The 16,599-nt window shown below is 44.2% G+C and overlaps 1 protein-coding gene across 4 annotated transcripts in view; it reads left to right on the forward strand.

Moving 5' to 3' along the window:
• LOC119953405 (polypyrimidine tract-binding protein 1-like) overlaps positions 1–16,599 on the forward strand; it is a 53,843-nt gene that overhangs the window by 17,393 nt on the left and 19,851 nt on the right. For 2 of the 4 annotated variants that reach the window (XM_038777658.1, XM_038777660.1), the window contains exons 3-8: positions 6,193–6,277; positions 6,553–6,728; positions 7,227–7,373; positions 12,049–12,216; positions 12,986–13,096; positions 15,341–15,536. In XM_038777658.1, the coding sequence (XP_038633586.1) occupies positions 6,193–6,277; positions 6,553–6,728; positions 7,227–7,373; positions 12,049–12,216; positions 12,986–13,096; positions 15,341–15,536 (883 nt within the window). The remainder of the gene's footprint in view (positions 1–6,192; positions 6,278–6,552; positions 6,729–7,226; positions 7,374–12,048; positions 12,217–12,985; positions 13,097–15,340; positions 15,537–16,599) is intronic. The other 2 variants (XM_038777659.1, XM_038777661.1) reach the window with 1 other exon arrangement.

Genomic DNA, 16,599 nt, shown 5'->3' on the forward strand with positions numbered 1-16,599 from the left:
GCCCTATTGGCGCCCCCAGCCCTTCTACCAGCCCCTCCTGGACCCTTGGGAACCTCAATTTGTTTAGGAAGTCCTCCATTCCCCCTCTCCTCGTCGGCGGCTCAGACCGATACAACTCCTTGTAAAAATCCCTGAAGACCCCATTCACTTCTTGCCCTTTCTGCACTACCTTCCCGCCCCTCTCCTTCACTCCCCCAATCTCCCTAGCCGCATCTCGTTTGCGAAGCTGGTGTGCCAGCATCCTGCTCGCCTTTTCCCCATACTCATAGACCGCGCCCTGTGCCCTTCTCCACTGCGTCTCTGCCTTCCTGGTGGTCAGCAGATCGAACTTGACCTGCAGGCTGCGCCGTTCTCCCAGCAGCCCCTCCTGGTGCCTCCGCATATCTCCTATCCACTTCCAATAGCTCCCCCACCAGCCTCTCCCTCTCCTGCCTCTCCTTTCTTTCTCTGTGTGCCCTTATGGAGATCAGCTCTCCCCTGATCACTGCCTTCAGGGCCTCCCAGACCATCCCCACCTGCACCTCACCCGTGTCGTTCAAGTCCAGATAGCTCTCAATGCTCTTCCGGACCCTTTTACACACCTCGTCGTCCGCTAACAGCCCCACATCCAGCCGCCACCGGGCGCTGGTCTCGCGCCTCCCCCATTTCCACATCCACCCAATGTGGTGCATGATCAGAGATCGCAATGGCCGAGTACTCAGCTTCCCGTACCCTCGGGATCAGCCCCCTGCTCAACACGAAGAAATCGATTCTGGAGTACACTCTATGGACGTGGGAGAAAAAGGAATACTCCCTCGCCCTCGGCCTACCAAACCTCCATGGGTCTACTCCTCCCATCTGCTCCATGTACCCCCTCAGCACTTCTGCCGCTGCCGGCCTCCTATTGGTCCTTGAGCTCGATCTGTCTAGCCCGGGGTCCAGCACTGTGTTAAAGTCCCCCCCCATGATCAAGCCCCCTGCCTCCAGTCCCGGAATGAGGCCCAATAGGCGCCTCATAAAACCCGCGTCATCCCAGTTCGGGGCATATACGTTGACCATCACCACTTTCTCCCCCTGCAGCTTACCCTTCACCATCACATACCTGCCCTCCTTATCCGCCACCACCTCCTCCGCCACGAACGACACCCTCTTTCCCACCAGAATCGCCACCCCCCGGTTCTTTGCGTCCAATCCAGAGTGGAACACCTGTCCCACCCACCCCCTTCTCAGGCGAACCTGGTCCACTACCTTCAAATGGGTCTCCTGTAACATTGCTACATCAGCCTTCAGTCCCTTCAGGTGTGAGAATACCCTTGATCTCTTGACCGGCCCATTCAGCCCCCTCACGTTCCAAGTGATCAGCCGGGTCGCGGGACGACCCGCCCCCTTCCCCTGCCGATTAGCCATGTCCTGTTCCCTGCTCGCCCCGGGTCGACCCTCCCCTTCTGACCCGCTCTCCATGGCGATGTCCCCCTCCCCCCACCTCTCCAGTCCTCCACTTCCCGTTTCTGGTCTTTGCAGCAGCAACCCGGTGTCCCTCCCTAACCCCCCCCCCCCCCCCCCCCCCCAGGCTAGGACCCCTCCTAGCCGCGATAGAGAAGTGTTTATAATGAGCTTAAACTCCCTCAATAGCTCTTCCTGTAATTGAACCCTCCTTTAGGGTAAAATTTCAGTAAACAAAAGGCTCAAAGTCACAATCGTCATAGCAATTCCTTTTGTGTGCCGATTCTGTTTGTTGCTATTTGTGGCTGAGCACTGAAATAGCTTTAGGGGATAAAACCAGAAAATGCTGAAAAACAACAGGTCTGGCAGCATCTCTGGAGAATTATTTTCCAAAAATACGTTACAAAATGTTTCAACATGAAATTTGCAGAAAGAGCCATAAAATTTACTTTTCTCCATACAGTGTATTGCAGTGTGCAGTTGTCTGGTTTTGCTATTTTCAGTATACATTCCATGTCTGGCACAGTCTGGGGACACCAGATTTTAAATTGAAAATTAAATTTCAACTTCCCTTTGTAGGTATTCCCTCGCGTGCCTTGATGTAATTTCAATACTTTTATATTCGCATTCAATGTTAGGCATAGCTCAAAGGGCTCTACAAATTTTCCACCACCTCGCTGCAGTATGGCCAGTGACCGTTCTCTATTGCCCCTCTGGGATGACTGCCCCAGGCTTTAGTGTATTTCTCAGCATGTAGTCCTGAACCATGGAATGTGCTGCCAGTCTGCAACTCTCCGCCCCCACTAGGTAGTGAAACAAGATTTTTTTTTTGGAGTCATGAATTCCAAGATGTCAGTGGCTGCCATGGAGCTTGGACTGAATGTTAACTGTTGTGAGGCCCCTTAAAAATCCTCTTTTTAAAAAAAGTGGTGGTCATGGGCTAGTTGAAATTGAGGCTTGATTCCTTCCCCAAAGAAACACAATGAAAATGTAGGTCAAAGACTTTGCAGTTAGCTGCACCTTCCCCTCCCAATGCTCTCTTCTCCCCCCGCCTTTTTTTGTTGCTATTCCTGGCTGTGTACGGAAATAGCTTTATGGGATAAAACTAGAATGCTGGAAAAATGCAAAAGGTTTGGCAGCATCTGGAGAATTATTTTCCAAACGTACATTACAAAATGTTTCCACATCAATGTCACAGCAAATTTCAAACTGCAGTAGGGGGAAAAGTTCAGGAAGCGCTGATTTTAAGTGGTATTGCAAGATTTTGAGATAGCCAGTGGCTAGCTGCTGAAATGAATTTTTTTTCTGTGCTGTACCTTGTTGCGTTGGAAACTGATGCTTTCTGTTATAGGTAAAGGACATTGTAAAATCTTTGTTTAAAAAAAATAAATTTAGTCTACCCAACTCATTTTTTTCCAATTAAGGGGCAATTTAGCGTGGCAATTCCACCTGCCCTGCACATCTTTGGGTTGTGGGGGTGGAACCCACGCAAACACGGAGAGAATGTGCAAACTCCACACACTGACCCAGAGCCGGGACCTCGGCGCCGTGAGGCAGCAATACTAGCCACAGTGCTGCTCCCGACATTGTAAAATCTGATCCACTGAAAGGTGGTGGCTGTTCTTCTGATTAAAATTAGTTGACCCTCTTGGTTTGAGCTATGAGAATGGAATGTTACTGTTCTGTATTTAAGGTTTCTATTTTTGATGTACCCTTGCACCGTGGTCATAGAATTATGTCTGTCAGCTCTAATGTCTAGCTCAGTATACCTAAAATGTAATGATTCTAAACCCTCTGTAAAACCACAAATCGACTCACCTTTGAGAAATTCTGCATCGTATTAACTCCTTATTATGGTCATAAGATGCTTCATTTTAAGCCACCCAAAATGAGGTGGATTTTCTTAAAACAGTCATGCTACTAATACCTGATCATGCCAGAAGGAAACTGCAAATAATCCTGTCAGATTGCTAAGTGATTATACATGTGCTGTGAACTGATCTACTTGCGTTTATTGGATACATTATATAGCATCAACATAAAGGCTGTTAACAAACTTGTGGCTGTCACAAAGGGGCATAAGTTTTCTTCAGATTATGTTAGTGTAGCATTCCATCTGGAAAGCAGTAATAGATCACCATGCGCCCTCCAACCCATGTTCAACAGGCACAGACATTTGGGATGGAATGATGACTGGTTCTCATTTCACATGGATTAGTTTACACTATCTCTTCCTTTGTTCCTGGATTGAATGTTCTATGGACACATATCGTTGATTCTCCTTGTATTTCCAAGCATGTTTGTGTCACGGTTAATATTTCATCCGGTGCCTGGAGAGTTGAGCAGTTTAAGCAAAGGATGTGTTCATTGCAGCGCAAACTGTCCAAACTAGTTTGGAAATCAATATATGATTAGTCCTGAGTTTCAGCTGAATTATGTGGAGGTGATCAGGGTGAACTCGGATGGGTCATTTGAGTCTTGATTGGAGAATACAATACGTATAGTGTGGTTGACATCTTCAGTATCTGATTATGATGGAGGCCATTTTAAATAATAAATGCTGACAATGTTGCCCTGTTATGTGATCTTGCTAACTATTGTAGTCAGCTCTATTATTTAGGGGTTTTTTTCCACGAAGGAATCAAAAGGGTTATGGTTCACACTGGCAGTGCTTATTGATGTATAAATTATTCAGCTGCACTTTTGTGCCATATTTTCTGTAGGATGCGGTGTAATAGAAAAACAGAGTTGTGACCAGATCCTTGTCTACCTTTAGTGAACGCACTCCCATAGGATCAATTCCATTAAGCGCTGTCCTACTTTCCTGAATGATTTCCACTAACCCACTGCACCAGCTATTGAATACCGGGGTAGTTTTCTATTTGCCATGTACTGTGACAAATGTTGGCCTCTATCCCAGAAAGCATGAATTGTAGTGGTTCAAATTACCACCTTGCATTGGATCAGCCAACCTGGCACTAACCCATGATGGTTCATGCTGGCAGCACTGGAATTGAGTTACTGGCCTATATAATGGAGTCAGCAGTGGCATTCCTGGTAGTCTGGTGGCTGGCTTAGTTGGAAACTATCATTTTCTTTATAGATGAAACGTATAGGGCTGACGTGTAGGATAGTGATGCTCTTTTAGATTGCTTCACTTTCCCCCCCAGAGAACTCCCAATTACTAGTGCATTTACTATTGTTGAAGCTATCAACTCTTAAAAGCATTTAGCTCCACTCGTTTTATTCTCATGTGGATTGAGGGGAGGCGGCTTGGTGATATCTTTGTGTCCATGGTGTGAATTCATACCAGAGCTGACTGCACCTACTGTGCTGTAACCTGGTGTAATTTAAATGTTTATCTTCAGCTGGGTCATTTCCTGAGGGCAGGCACACTGATCCCTGTGCAACTCTGCTTATACAAAGAAATCCAAGCATTCCACTGCAGTGAGAGCATTGAGATTGGGGTACATTACTAAACTCTTTCTTTTGAGCTTATGTACTCTTAAATCTGTTTCCACTTAAATTCTTGGATATTCTGTTCAGAACTGGAAAAGCCAACGGCTATGTTTCTTCCTGCTGCACTTGAAGATCACTTGTACAAATAGGGAGATGGTAGAACCATCTGAACTATTACCCAATGAGTCTCGAGCACCAATCTGGAGAAAGTGCTGCTGAACTCAGTCATGAGAAACTAAACTTGTACTCAGAGTAAAGACGGTTATGGGGACTTTGGTTCTGTCTAGGATTTTGAGCAGGTAGTTAGAGAATATGTTACTGCTGGGGTCATTGTCATTGATGGCACTTAAGGTGGCCATTCTGCCTGGCAGGTCTATGCTGTCTTCCCTGGAACAGTCTAGTCTTTTCCATTCCCCCACTCGGATCTGTTTAGCACTGCAAGTTTTATTAAGCGTCCGTTCAATTTCCTTTTGAAATCAATGATTGTTTCCACTTCCACTAAGTTTAAAATGCCATACCACTCGTGTAGTACAGTAGAAGTATGTAACACTCCCAGAGATGCTAGCTTAATCTTAAATTTGAGATCAATTGACTGCTGACGAGTCTATTGGAGCTTATGGAGTTGAGATGCAGCTCACCTGTGCTTGGATTTGAATAATGGGACAAATGGCCTACTCTGTTTCTGTTTGTTTCTGATAGCACAGCAGTGTTTAATCATTATATTGCATGGTCTGTAATAAATATCAAGTTCTGATTGGTTGAGGATTTCCGGGCTTTAGCATAGAATGTGACTTTTGGTGTGGTGATGTGACCTCAGTCAGTTGGAGAATAATGGATATTCCTTCCCCCCCCCCCCCAACAAAAGTGTTTCCTTGTGTGCCAGCTCCATGTCTCATTACCTCCCTCAGACATCAGGGCAAGGCCTGCTCAAGTGATGGGGAATGAGGACAATTGATCTGCACCTTGTGTGGATCTGAGCTCGGTGGTTGCAGGAGCATATCAGCCATTTGTGGTGCTGATCACGTGAGCTAAAATGAGCTTTCTGATGTTTTATGACAAAGGATGCTATAGTGTGAAATATTAGAAACAAAACTCTGCAGATACTAGAAATAATAAGCAGCCTGTGAAACATCTATGGGGAGAAACGAGGTAGGTTTGCAAGGCAGGTAGGTCATTAGGCTGGAACATTGCCCTCCCATGTTTCCTTCTCTGCTAATGCAGACTGACCTGAGTTTCCATTTTCTGTTTTTATTTTGTATATGAAAACCTGAATGGATTGGAAAATTAGATTTATTTATCTTTCCTCTGCAGCGGGGGTCTGACGAGCTTCTATCTGCTTGTGCTACTAACGGTCCCTTTATCATGAGCAACTCTGCTCCCTCTGCTGGTGAATACAGTAAGTATCTCCATTTTATATACTTGTATGAACTACTGTACTACAGTGATGACCAGAATTGGCACTGACGTGACTGAGCTCTATCTTTGAATTCTCATCAGCTGAAGTATTTGAATGAAAGTTTCTGTCGTTCATTTAATGATGGTTAACTCTTGGACTTTATTTTAAATCAATAAAACAATGTTGTTTTTCCCTGCTATTTGTGCACTGTTTTCATTTAAAAATTAATATATCTTGCTTGGAGAATACCTTCACATTGTGTTAAACTTTTCTAGCCAATGGCAACGACAGCAAAAAGTTCAAAGGAGAGAACAGGAGTTCAGGAATATTACCTTCCAGAGTCATTCATATCCGCAAACTTCCCAACGACGTCACTGAGGCAGAGGTCATTTCCTTGGGTTTGCCTTTTGGCAAAGTAACCAATCTTCTCATGTTAAAAGGCAAAAACCAGGTGTGTAACTTGTTCCCTAAATAAGAGTCTGGCATTTGTCTGATTCACAACCCAGGGAGCTTGCTGTTCCGTCATGGCATTCAGATTAAGGAGCAACAAATCCTTATGAGAAATGTTTAGTATGAAGAGAGTCTGTAATCTTTTCTACTATGTTTGTTGGTGTCTGGAAAACCAGCTTTTAAACTCAGCACTGTTTCCAAGCAGTGATGTCAATTTTACTTGTGTATGATTCAATTCTAGACATATCACTTTATAAAACAAATACTTTGCTGTACCCTGCAAAATAGTAACACAGACTACAGCTAATTCATAGCTATTATATAGTCGTACTGTTTAAAAGCATGTTTGCAATGCTGTTGGGACACTTCCCAAGACAACTGCAACTTCTGACGTGGCAAAATTCATGTAACCATATAAACCAGATCTTTGATGAAAATTGAGCATTTATTACTCTGAGCAAGACTTCATTTGAACAGCACGTGCATCTCCAATTTGCAGGCTTTTATAGAAATGAACTCTGAAGAAGCTGCTAACACGATGGTGAGCTACTACAGCACTGTCACTCCATGCCTAAGAAACCATCCTATCTACATTCAATATTCAAACCACAAGGAGCTGAAAACTGACAACTCTCCCAATCAGGCTGTGAGTACTTGGTAGTTTGTACCTAGCATAAACAGACTCTGTTTCTTCTGAGTTCTGGGTAAGTTAGGCTTGGATCCTTGTTCAGTTATCACAGATTACCCAAAGAGGGGTGTCTAGCTCAATGACATAAATCAGTTCAAATATGTGCATAAGTTAATAGTCAGAAGAAAAAACATACAGCCTGTGACAGTTGAGTGGTTTACTGGCTCTGAGAACAAATAGACCAATGCAGAGCAAGTGTTGACTACCATTGCTAGTGGTGACTGCTTACCTTGCTTTCTAACTTCCTGTTAATTTATGGGATGTGCGCATTGCTGGCTAGACCAGCATTTGTTATCCATCCCTAATCCCTGGGGAACTCTTATTGATGCCCTGGAGCTCAGATGATTGACCTCCAATCACCAGAACCATCTTTCTTTGATTTCAACCAGTGGAGAGTTTCCCCTGATTCCTAACTGACTCCAGTTTTCCGGGCTCCTTTTTTAAAAATAAATTTAGATTACCCAATTATTTTTTCCAATTAAGGGGCAATTTAGCATGGCCAATCCACCTACTCTGCACATTTTTGGGTTGTGGGGGCGAAACCCACGCAGACATGGGGAGAATGTGCAAACTCCACACGGACAGTGACCCAGAGCCGGGATCGAACCTGGGACCTCAGCGCCGTGAGGCAGCTGTGCTAACCACTAGGCCATCGTGCTGCCTTTCCCTTGATGCCATTGTTGATCAGATGCTGCCTTGACATCAAGGGCAGTCACTCTGGCATTCAGCTCTTGTCCATGTCTGAAAACAATGCTGCAATGAGGTCAGGAGCTGTGTGGCCCTCGTGGAACTAGTGTCTGCGAGCAGGCTGTTGCCAGGTAAGTGCTGCATAATAGAGATGTTGATGAACCCTTCCATCGCTTTACTGATCAAGAGTAGACTGGGGTGATAATTGGCAGCGTTGGATTGGTTAATAGTAAATTGCTACGGATGCTGGAACCTAAAACAAAATATTGGACAATCTCCGGTCTGACAGCGAACAGGCGCCGGAATGTGGCGAGTAGGTGCTTTTCACAGTAACTTCATACTTGTGACAATAAAAGATGATTATTATCTGTGGAGAGAGACGGGAGCGTACATTTTGAATCTGGATAACTTTGTCAAAGCTCAGTGTTGGTTGGATTGGTCCCGTTTCTTGTGCAGAGAACATAGCTGGGCAATCTTCCACATTTATGGGTAGATGTCAGTGTACCAGCTGTAGAACATAGAACATAGAACACTACAGCGCAGTACGGGCCCTTCGGCCCTCGATGTTGCGCCGACCTGTGAAACCATCTGAAGCCTATCTGACCTACACTATTCCATTTTCATCCATATGTCTATCCAGTGACCACTTAAATACCCTTAAAGTTGGCGAGTCTACTACTATTGTAGGCAGGGCGTTCCACACCCCTACTACTCTCTGAGTAAAGAAACTGCCTCTGACATCTGTCCTATATCTCTCTCCCCTCAATTTAAAGCTATGTCCCCTCGTGTTGGTCATCACCATCCGAGGAAAAAGACACTCACTGTCCACCCTATCTAACCCTCTGACTATCTTATATCTCTGTACTGGCACAGTAAGTTCTAGAGTGCAAATCTTCAGTACTATTGCTGAAATATTGTCAGGGCCTTACAGTATCTGGTGCCATTAGCCATTTCTTGTTTCATGTGGAGTGAATCTAATTGACTGAACATCTGTGATGCTGGCGACCTCGTGAGGAGACCAGATGTATCGTCCACTTGGCATTTCTGGCTGAAGATCGCTGCAAACCTTTTGCACTGATGCACTGGGCTCCTCCATCGTTTGAGGATGGATATTTGTGGAACCTCCTCCAGTGAGTTTAATTGTCCACCTGGAAGTGGCAGGACTGCAGAGCTTAGATCTGATCCATTGGTTGTGGGATCGCATAGCTGTCTTGTTGCTTATGCTGTTTGTCATGCAATGGTCATTTGTGGCTCAAGTCTGGCACCTAATTTTTAAGTATGTCTGCTGGAACTGGCATGTACTCCTGCACTCTTCTTTGATCCAGGCTTTATTCCCTAACTTGGCAGAAATGGCAGAGTCGGGGTATATGCCAGGCCATGAGGTTTTGATTTGATTTATTGTCACATGTACTGAAGTACAGTGAAAAGTATTTTTATGCAGCTGAGGGAAAGACAAAAAAGAATAATCAAGAGTACATTGACAGATGATACATCGACAAACAGTGATTGGTTACAGTGCAGAACAAGGGGTCAAAACAAATGCATTAAAAACGTTTTAGAGTAACCAACTAATTTTTGTGTGGCCAATCCACCTATCCTGCACATCTTTGGTTATGGGGAGGCAACCCACGCAAACATGGGGAGTGTGTGCAAACTCGACACTGACAGTGACCCAGGTAGCAAGCTTGTCTGATGCTTTGGGCTGAGTTCACCACACTCTATAGTTTCTTGCGATCTTGGACTGAGCAGTTCCCATACCAAGCTGTGATGCAGCTAGATAGGATGTTCTCTCTTGCACATTTGTTGAAGTTTACGAGAGTCGATGCAGGCATGCCGAATTTCTTTAGCTTCCATAGGAAGCAGAGATGTTGTTGGGCTTTCTGGACCAGGGCAGACTGATGATGACTCCCAGGAACTTAAAGCTTTATCGACCATCTCTATTTTGGAGCCATTGATGCAGATGGGAGTGTGTCGTGCTACACTTCCTGAAGTCGATGATCAGTTCCTTGGTCTTTCCGACATTTAGAGAGCGGTTGTTTGAGATACGGCCCACCACAGTCGTATCGTCTGCAAACTTAGAAATTGAGTCGGAATTACATATTGCGGTTGAGTACTATGCTGCTGCTGCCTCATGGGTGCCCATTTGAGTTGCTAGATCTGTTTGAAGCCTTTACCATTGAGCACCGTGGTAGTGCCACACAACACGATGGAGAGTATCCTCAGTGTGAATATGGGACTTCACCTCCGCAAGGACTGGGTGATAGTCATGGATGATCTTTATTGTCATAAGTAGGCTTACAATAACACTGCAATTAAGTTAGTGAAAATCCCCTAGTTGCCACATTCCGGCGCCTGTTCAGGTACATAGAGGGAGAATTCAGAATGTCCAAATTACCTAACAGCACATCTTTCAGGACTTGTGGGAGGATACCAATGCACGCACTGGGAGAACATGCAGACTCTGCACAGTGGCCCAAGCCGGGAATCTAATCTGGGACCCTGGAGCTGTGAAGCAACAGCGCTACCCACTGCTACCGTGCTGTCTGGATAGATGTCTTGTACCTTATGAAGAAAGGTTGTGGGAGCTTGGGCTTTTCTCACTGAAGACAGGTTGAGGGAGCGCTGGCTTTTCTCACTGAAGTGAAGCAGGAAGAGAGGTGACGTAATAGAGATGTACAAAGTGATGAGAGGCATGGATAGAGTGGATAACCAGAGACTTTTCCCCAGGGTGGAAATGGCCGTCATGAGGGGACATAATTTTATGATTGGAAGAAGGTATAGGGGAGAAGGGGAAGTAGGTTTTTTACAGTGGTGGGACCGTGGACTGCACTGCCAGCAGAGGTGGTGGAGTCAGTCATTGGGGACATTTAAGCGACTCTTGGACATGCACATGGACAGCAGTAAATTGAAGGGGTGTCGGTTAGGGTGACCTTAGATTAGGATAAATGGTCAGCTCAACTTCGTGGGCCGAAGGGCCTGTTCTATGTCTGAGGGAAGCATGTTGATCAAGTGTGTTTTACCCCCTTGGTTCCCTCATCACCAACCGCCACCCAGGTATAACAGCTATGTCCTTTATGACCCAGCCAGCTTGATCTGTGGTGGTGCTACCGAGCCACTCTTGATGGACATAAAGCCCCCACCCAGAGCATATTTTGCACACATGTCACCCTCTGATTCCTCCCAAGTGGTGTTTCAACATGGGACTGCTGATTCAGAGCTGAGGGTGAGCGGTACGTGACAAAAGGCTCAAGCCAGCATGGATTATTTAGAAAAACCTACCTGTCTGAAGTGATTGGCTTTCTCCTTTGAGTTTGTTTCTAATCGTTTTACGCAGTTGGTTTACGTATGGAGCGATCCAACGGTATCAGGAATATGCTAGGGACATGTCCACCGAGACAGTAGGCCTGTCCTGTGTTTTTCAGTTATAACAAGATGTGGAGGTTTTCTTAATTTTGTATTATTCATTAAATTTCTTTCTTGATATTATACAAGATTAAACCATGATTTCTTACATGTGCAATGTTCCAAGGCTTTTGGTTTAACCGGACATGAATAGGAGTAACGGCTCCAACATGATGAGTGGATTTTAGATCCCCTGAGCGCTCTTCTATAGAGTTGAGTGGAGACTTGTACTTTTGTTGTTTTTTTGCTGTTTCCCCATTCCTAGAGTATTTTGCACCCACCCCAACCCACTTTATTTGATTTCCTTTTGAAGATGTGGGGATCCAGAGCACCCAAATTCTCCTGAAAGCAGGGCTTTTTAAATTGAAGTCTGGTCAGTAGAAGGCCCAATGTACAGACTGACTGGAGGGCTGTGTTCATGTATTAGAGGCAGTTATATCCTGGAGGGCTTTGTTCATGTTTATAAGACTATTATACCCTGGGCATCAATGTGCATACTACTGTAGACGTTAATAACTTGATTTACTGTTTGATTCTTTTTCAGAGAGCACAAGCAGCTCTTCAGGCAGTAAATGCCGTGCAGACTGCCAACATGGCTATAGCTGGCACTGGTGTCTCAGAGAGTGCAGGTGGCCTTGCTGGCCAGAGCCCTGTTCTTCGCATTATTGTGGAAAACCTTTTCTATCCTGTTACACTTGATGTATTGCACCAGGTGAGTCTCGTCTTTAATTTGACAGTGACAAATTGTTCCCTTGGAAGGGGTGAGTTGTATGAACTTATGGGTGGGATGCCCCATCTGAGAATTGTACCAGTGAAAATAGTAGTGGGATTTAGGGGCAGGGAATGGGCGCAATGGCGAGGGGTGGGTATGCTGGGTTGTTGAAGGCATTTGAGAACAGTTGGCCTGGAAATCCTGGGGTATGGGTTGGGACCATCTGGTAAAAGTTTATTTGCTGAAAGGCAGGTTCACACATTGGAGTCTATTTTTGAAACTAGAAAAGATCCACTATAAGAAACGAAGATTCCATCTCAATATGTAGAGGGGGGATAGGATTACTGCAGATAGTCAAAAGTTCATCCTCCAACTCCACGGGCAGGAGATTTGGCAAGAGCTGTTACTGATGGTGCTGCAATGTTGGATATGTTTTATAGAAGAACACCAGGATCTGTAATTTGACCTGTATGCAAATTAAATAGCATTCATGGTGTTTTCACTGAGCTCTGTGAAGCAACCTAACAACCTTAGCCATGCTTTATAAGGCCTCTAAATCAAGAAGTTTCTAGTTCCCCATGAAGCAAGCACTTGAGTGGCCTGTGCTGTACTAAGATGTAGCAAATGTAATTTAGACCAGAGCTAACCATTGTCTATAGTGAGTACTAAGAATAGGACATGTTTGAATCCATGTAGTATAGTGGCTCATTTGATGTAAAAATTGTTTTGCAGAAAACTAATTTTTCATTTTTCTAATCTTGGATTGCAGATTTTTTCCAAGTTTGGCACTGTAATGAAGATCATTACTTTCACAAAGAATAACCAGTTCCAGGCGTTGCTCCAATATGCCGATGGCTCCAGTGCACAACATGCAAAACTGGTATGTTGACGTCAATTGAGTGGGCAGTCGTAGTGATGTCATCCTCTGGATGTAGGCATATCTTGAGATTGTAATGGGAATATCTTATGATCTTCAGACACTACCCAATGAAACAGCTGGTTATTGGCTGAAATATTGTGGATCTACACCAGTTACACTAGGCAAGCTTTTAATTCAGTGTCTTGCCTTTGTTTCTCCTTCATCCACTTCTGGACTTCTGACACCATCTGATGGTGAGAGAGTCAAGAACCAGCCTTTGACTCTGAGATTAGGAGAAATTTCTTCACCCAGAGAATGTGGACCCGGATGCCGCTTCCTCCCACAAGTCCCGAAAGACGTGCTGTTGGGTGAATTGGACATTCTGAATTCTCCCTCCATATATCCGAACAAGCGCCTGAGTGTGGCGACTAAGGAATTTTCACAGTAACTTAATTGCAGTGTTACTGTAAGTCTACATGTGATACTAATAAAGATTATTATTAGATCTGCATGAAACATAAAATTCTAGCTGGACAGACTAGATGGAGGGAGGATATTTTTCCTGGTTAGAGAATCCAGAACTAGGGGACAGTCTCCGGATACGAGGTAGCCCATTTAGGAATGACTGGGAAGAATTTCTTCATTCAAAACGATACTAAACCTGTGGAATTCTCTACTACAGAAGGCCGTGGCGGCCAAGTCACAATGTTATGATATTGAACTTTGCAAATGGATATAGAAAAGTTAGGAGAGTGGGTCAAAAGGTGGCAGATGGAATTTAAAGTCGATATGTGTGAGATAATGCATTTTGGTTGGATAAAATGGGACGGCAACCTTTCTAAATTGGAAGAGAGTTTAGGCTGCTCTGTTGCAGAGGGATCTAGGGGTCCTTGTTCATGAGTCACAGAAAACTAACATGCAGGTACAGCAGATAATAGGGGAAAAGGATAGAATGTTGGTATTTATAGCTAAAGGAGTAAAGTATAAAAATAAAGAAGTGTTGTAACTACTCAAGGCATTGGTGAGACTGCACCTAGAGTATTGTGCAGAATTTTGGCCCCTTATTTGAGGAAAGATGTAGTGACATTGGGGATAGTTGCAGGAGGTTTGAGGGTGATTGCAGAGATGAGTTTGTTGTAGAGATTGAACAGTTTAGGCCTAGTAGAAGAATGAGGAAGATCAAATCGAGGTATACAAGATGCTAAAAGGTATGGATAAAGTAGACGTTCCGCAGATGCTTCCTTTTGCAGGGCATTCTGGAATAAGAGGTACCAAATTTAACACTTGAGTTGAGGAGAAACTACTTCTCTCAAAGGGTTGTGAATTTGCTACCCCAGAGTGCGGTGGATGCTGGGACAGTGAGTAGCTTTAAGGAGAAGTTAAACAGATTTTTAGTTGGTAATGGGTTGAAGGGTTATGGATAATGGGCAGGACTGTGGAGTTTAAGGCCAGAATGAAATCAGCCATGATTAAATGGTGGAGAGGGCTCAATGGGCCTAATGGCCTATTTCTGCTCCTATATCTTATGAATGATGGAACAGGGAAGGGCCCACTCTTAATTTCTATGATATTCCCAAAATAGCAAGACTGTATGCCAGGTGTATTACTGTTGGTGACTGTGGGGTCTCTGCAGACGTGGCCAGGGTGGGATGATGCAAGATCTGTCTTCTCTGGACTTCTTGTCAGGCCAAAGTGTTCTGAGGTTAGGAAAAAGCAACCGACAAGCTGCTGAAGTATGAGCTCTGAGAGCACAGTCGTCCATGAACAAGAGTTCACTCAGTAGCCTTTGTCCAAGCCTTGAACAGTTGCTATTTGAAGAGGATGCCTTCTGTTGAATTGAATGTTTCAAGCCGTTTGAGTCCATACTGGAACATGGCCAAGAAGTATTTGACAAATGGGGCTGGACCAATACACCCTTGCCATTGGTGACTGGAAAGTAATCTGATGGTGTACCCCTTTACATCAAGCTGGCCATTGTGAAAGGAGTGAATGACACCGATCTTCTTTACAGGATCTTCACTGGCCTTCCCCGGACAGGCGCCGGAATGTGGCGACTAGGGGCTTTTCACAGTAACTTCATTGAAGCCTACTCGCGACAATAAACAATTTTCATTTTCATTTCATTTCCTGGTTTACTGTGTTTTAAAAACTTGGTCAAGTCAACACATGTCATATTGAGATCCTTATTTTATTCATGCAACTTTTCATGGAAGCTTGGACTTTTGAATGAATAATTGTTTTAACCTCCACTTATACCTCCTCTAGGCTCTGGATGGACAGAACATCTATAATGCCTGCTGCACTCTGCGTATTGACTTCTCCAAATTGACTAGCCTTAATGTTAAATACAATAATGACAAAAGCAGAGACTACACACGTCCTGATCTACCATCTGGTGACAACCAGCCAACCTTAGACCAAACCATGGCAGCCGCTTTTGGTAAGGAAGCCTCCCTACTAGGTAAATACACATTCTCCTGAGAGTTTTGCTGTATGTGGGGGGGGGGGGGGGGGAAGAATAAACATTACAACAATGAGTTAAAATGCAATCAGCAACTTTTGCAGTGCTGTTTAAAACTAGAATCTCTAACTCCGTTTCTTGGAATTGAATGCATTAGTTCTGCATGGCTTGATGTGGTTAAAAAAAGATTTTTAAATTCACCCAAGCATTAGATGCATGGGTTATAATGTTCATGTGTAGGGAAGAGGTGAACACATATTCTACTGCTTTCTTGATGCTACACGAGTATAGAGTAGTTTTTAGCTGCTTTGTTGAGAAGGATAGTTCTGACTGAGATGCCTTCAGTCGACTGGATCATTCTCTGTTCCTAATGAGGGAGGAAGTGTATGCAGTAAACCAAGTTGTCAGTCTGACATTTCAACGACTTGTGCCAATGGTTATTGCAGCTAAAAGTTCTATTAAGGCCCTTGGCTAATTGCTGAAAGTTGTGTATTTGTGAGTCATTCCACTGTCAGTCATAGCCTGATTTGATGTTGCTGAGTTTTACCTTACAGCTAAACCGCTATTAGCTTAAGCTGGAGAACACATAGCAACAATTTGAAGGCCGTGTCAATAAAAAAAAAAAATTATGCCAGGTTCCGGTTTCATTCGCCAATGAGCCTGAAGAGCAGGTATTGCAGGGGTTCCTGACTAGGGTTGTTGTTTTTCCACCTTCATCTTTCATGGCGTTCCATTGTAGTATTGCACTGTTGTCCTAAATGTTCAACATGAGATTGACTAACTGTCAAAGGCCAATAGCTAAGCTTGCCTCAGTGCTTAGACTAAGTGTCGTGGAATCAATTTTTATGGGGGATAAAAACAAATTAAGAAATGGCTGTATCATATTATTCCCAGTTCTAGTAGAAATTGCTTTTGTTATTGTATTTAATGCCCAATATGAAAGAGTTCAGTGGACTCTGAGAAACAGAGTGCATTGGTTAAGGTGATGGACTGCATAGCAGTTGCTGGCAAAATCAATGTTACCTTACATACGGTGATTGGTGTTAGCAGCTGCGATTGTTAA

This window comes from Scyliorhinus canicula, chromosome 18 (genome assembly GCF_902713615.1).
Source record: "Scyliorhinus canicula chromosome 18, sScyCan1.1, whole genome shotgun sequence".
Classification (NCBI taxonomy): Eukaryota; Metazoa; Chordata; class Chondrichthyes; order Carcharhiniformes; family Scyliorhinidae; genus Scyliorhinus; species Scyliorhinus canicula.